At 29.7% G+C, this 2,498-nt stretch overlaps 1 protein-coding gene across 1 annotated transcript in view; it reads left to right on the forward strand.

Moving 5' to 3' along the window:
* LOC106871154 (uncharacterized) overlaps positions 1-2,260 on the forward strand; it is a 589,447-nt gene extending 587,187 nt beyond the window's left edge. The window contains exon 14 of the mRNA XM_052976152.1: positions 2,075-2,260. Coding sequence (XP_052832112.1) covers positions 2,075-2,245 — 171 coding nt within the window. The 3' untranslated portion in view covers positions 2,246-2,260. The remainder of the gene's footprint in view (positions 1-2,074) is intronic.
* The last annotated feature ends 238 nt before the right edge of the window (positions 2,261-2,498 follow it).

Genomic DNA, 2,498 nt, shown 5'->3' on the forward strand with positions numbered 1-2,498 from the left:
TGTATGTATGTGTGTATATGTATAAATATGTAAGTGCATATATATATATATGTATGTGTATATATGTCATAGGTGTATATATATGTATATATATGCGTGTGTGCTGCTTGCATGAATATATCTGCGTATGTGTGTGTGTGTGTGTATGTAGATGTATGTATATATATATGTACATATATATACATATATATACACATATACGCACAAGCACATGCATATGCATAATGACATATAATATCATCAGGTATAAATACAAACAACATATCCGATGAATACAAGTACATACATATATATGCACAAATATGATTATTGATATATACACATACATGTACACGCATAAATGGATACATACGAGTGCAAATATACACACTGGAATTTTCTAAACACATTTAGAATGGTGTGTACAAGATAGAACACTTGCATGTCTTTCATTAAGCTATGATGTCAATAACTGATACAATTCATCTATAGATAGGTTGCATCTAGCATCATTAATTTTGTACGAACCAATCTATGTCGTATAATTTTTTACTATCCTTCAATTTCAAAATTAGTTTACATAGACTAGTACTGTTAAATTCATCTATATTCCTAAATGTGCAAGCCATTTTTTAATAAAATTTTCCGTTGACCTTATGTAATAATAATTTTTTCGTTCTGTATCCACCGTACATCTATATACAATATTGTTCTGTAAACAAAAATTATTAAAATAACATTTATCCTTATATCTACAACCACAATTTCTAGCTAGATCATTCTCTGTAATTGTATTATTGCTTCTATTATTATAAAAATTATCTAAACGTTTATTATTAAATGAAGAGATATTACTAAACAAACTTGTAGATACTGAAAACCCTATTCTAATCCTTTTACTATTAATTATTTTCTAATATTTATGCTTTTTATTAAAGTGCTTAGATATAAATCTGTAAAATAGCTTGACTAAATTGGTTTTTATTTGTCGTGCGCAAGGACTGATATACCAGATATAATTATCTTTATTATAATTAACATAATTCGGTGTATCTGGGTTGGCATATGGCGTGTACTTACAAATAAATTGGATACAGTTCTGTTATTAAATCCATTCACTTCGTTGTGAAATACCTTTCCATTATTATAGTAAAAATTTACAATATACTATTTTATTCTAATATTATGCATTTTAAGGGCATCATTATTAAAGATTTCCTCATTTGAGGATAAATAAGAAACACGTCTCGGAATGTTATTAACCAAAGTTCTTGTGATCGCTTTAGGATGGTTACTATGAACGTTTATATATTTTAAATTATTGTTGTGTTTATGATACGGTCTGTATAGGACAAGAAGGTTCAGATTAACATCCAGATAATCAAATGAATCATGTTCATTTTCTATAGAGATAGTTAAACCAAACCTTTTAAATAAATTATGGAATTTTCTCACATATAGGCTTATGTTTCTATTGAATTGACTATTAATCAAAAACAGTGCATCATCTCCATAGAATCCACCTCTCTATTTAATTTATTGTTTATAATTTGCATTATACCCATATTCTTGTGGTAGTCAACCGACGTACCAGGGAATTGGGTGTTTTACACACCCCTTTGAATGAATTTTTCCTTTGGTTTGTTACCTTATATATACATATATATATATATATATATATATATATATATATATATTAGATAATAAAATGAATAGTTTACACGTGGTAATTTACTGGTAAAGCACGATCACTTTCACAGTGTTCCTTATGTATATGATAAATGCATGATGGAAGATACTAGAATTTTTATTATTAATCACGACAATTGTTTCGACACATTCAGCATCGATCCTTCACGGGTGGGACACTTAACAACTGGTTGAGGAGCATCCGGCCGTGCAGATGTTTATACATCCATATCTGTTAACGGTTATTTTAAATACTTTTCCCACTGTACTGCGTGTTCGTTTCTTTTTTGCATCTGTGATTTTATTTTTGAACTTCTATATAAATGAAGATATTTCTTTCATTTTACTGCTTTTCGCTAACTCTGTTTCTCTATCTCTCACCATTAATCTTTTCCACTATTTTCAGATGAAAATCAACGCGCTGACCTGTATCAAGAAATTGCTGGACAGTCTAGACAAGATGATTATTCTAGACGAAGTCCTGCCCTTCCTCACCGAGATCTCTTGCCAGGACGCTGAGGTGGTCATGAGTATCGTCGGTACAGTAATCCTCCATTTTCTTATCTTCCATTTATGAAGTTTTCAAATATCTACATTAGCCAACACAAATCCGTATGCTTACATGAACATGTTTATATATGTGTGTGAGTGTGTGTGTTTGTGTGTGGGTGTGGGTGTATATATGCATGTATGTATATATATACATATTTTAAAGTCTTTGTGAGATTAACAAAGTATAAAGAACATGTTTTTCAAACGTTGTAAATTCTTTATTAGAAGGTCACTAAACTTTTTAGAAGTGTCTTTCTAGTGTGTGAGAGCGCTTATAT

This window comes from Octopus bimaculoides, chromosome 23, assembly GCF_001194135.2.
Source record: "Octopus bimaculoides isolate UCB-OBI-ISO-001 chromosome 23, ASM119413v2, whole genome shotgun sequence".
In the NCBI taxonomy this organism is placed as follows: domain Eukaryota; kingdom Metazoa; phylum Mollusca; class Cephalopoda; order Octopoda; family Octopodidae; genus Octopus; species Octopus bimaculoides.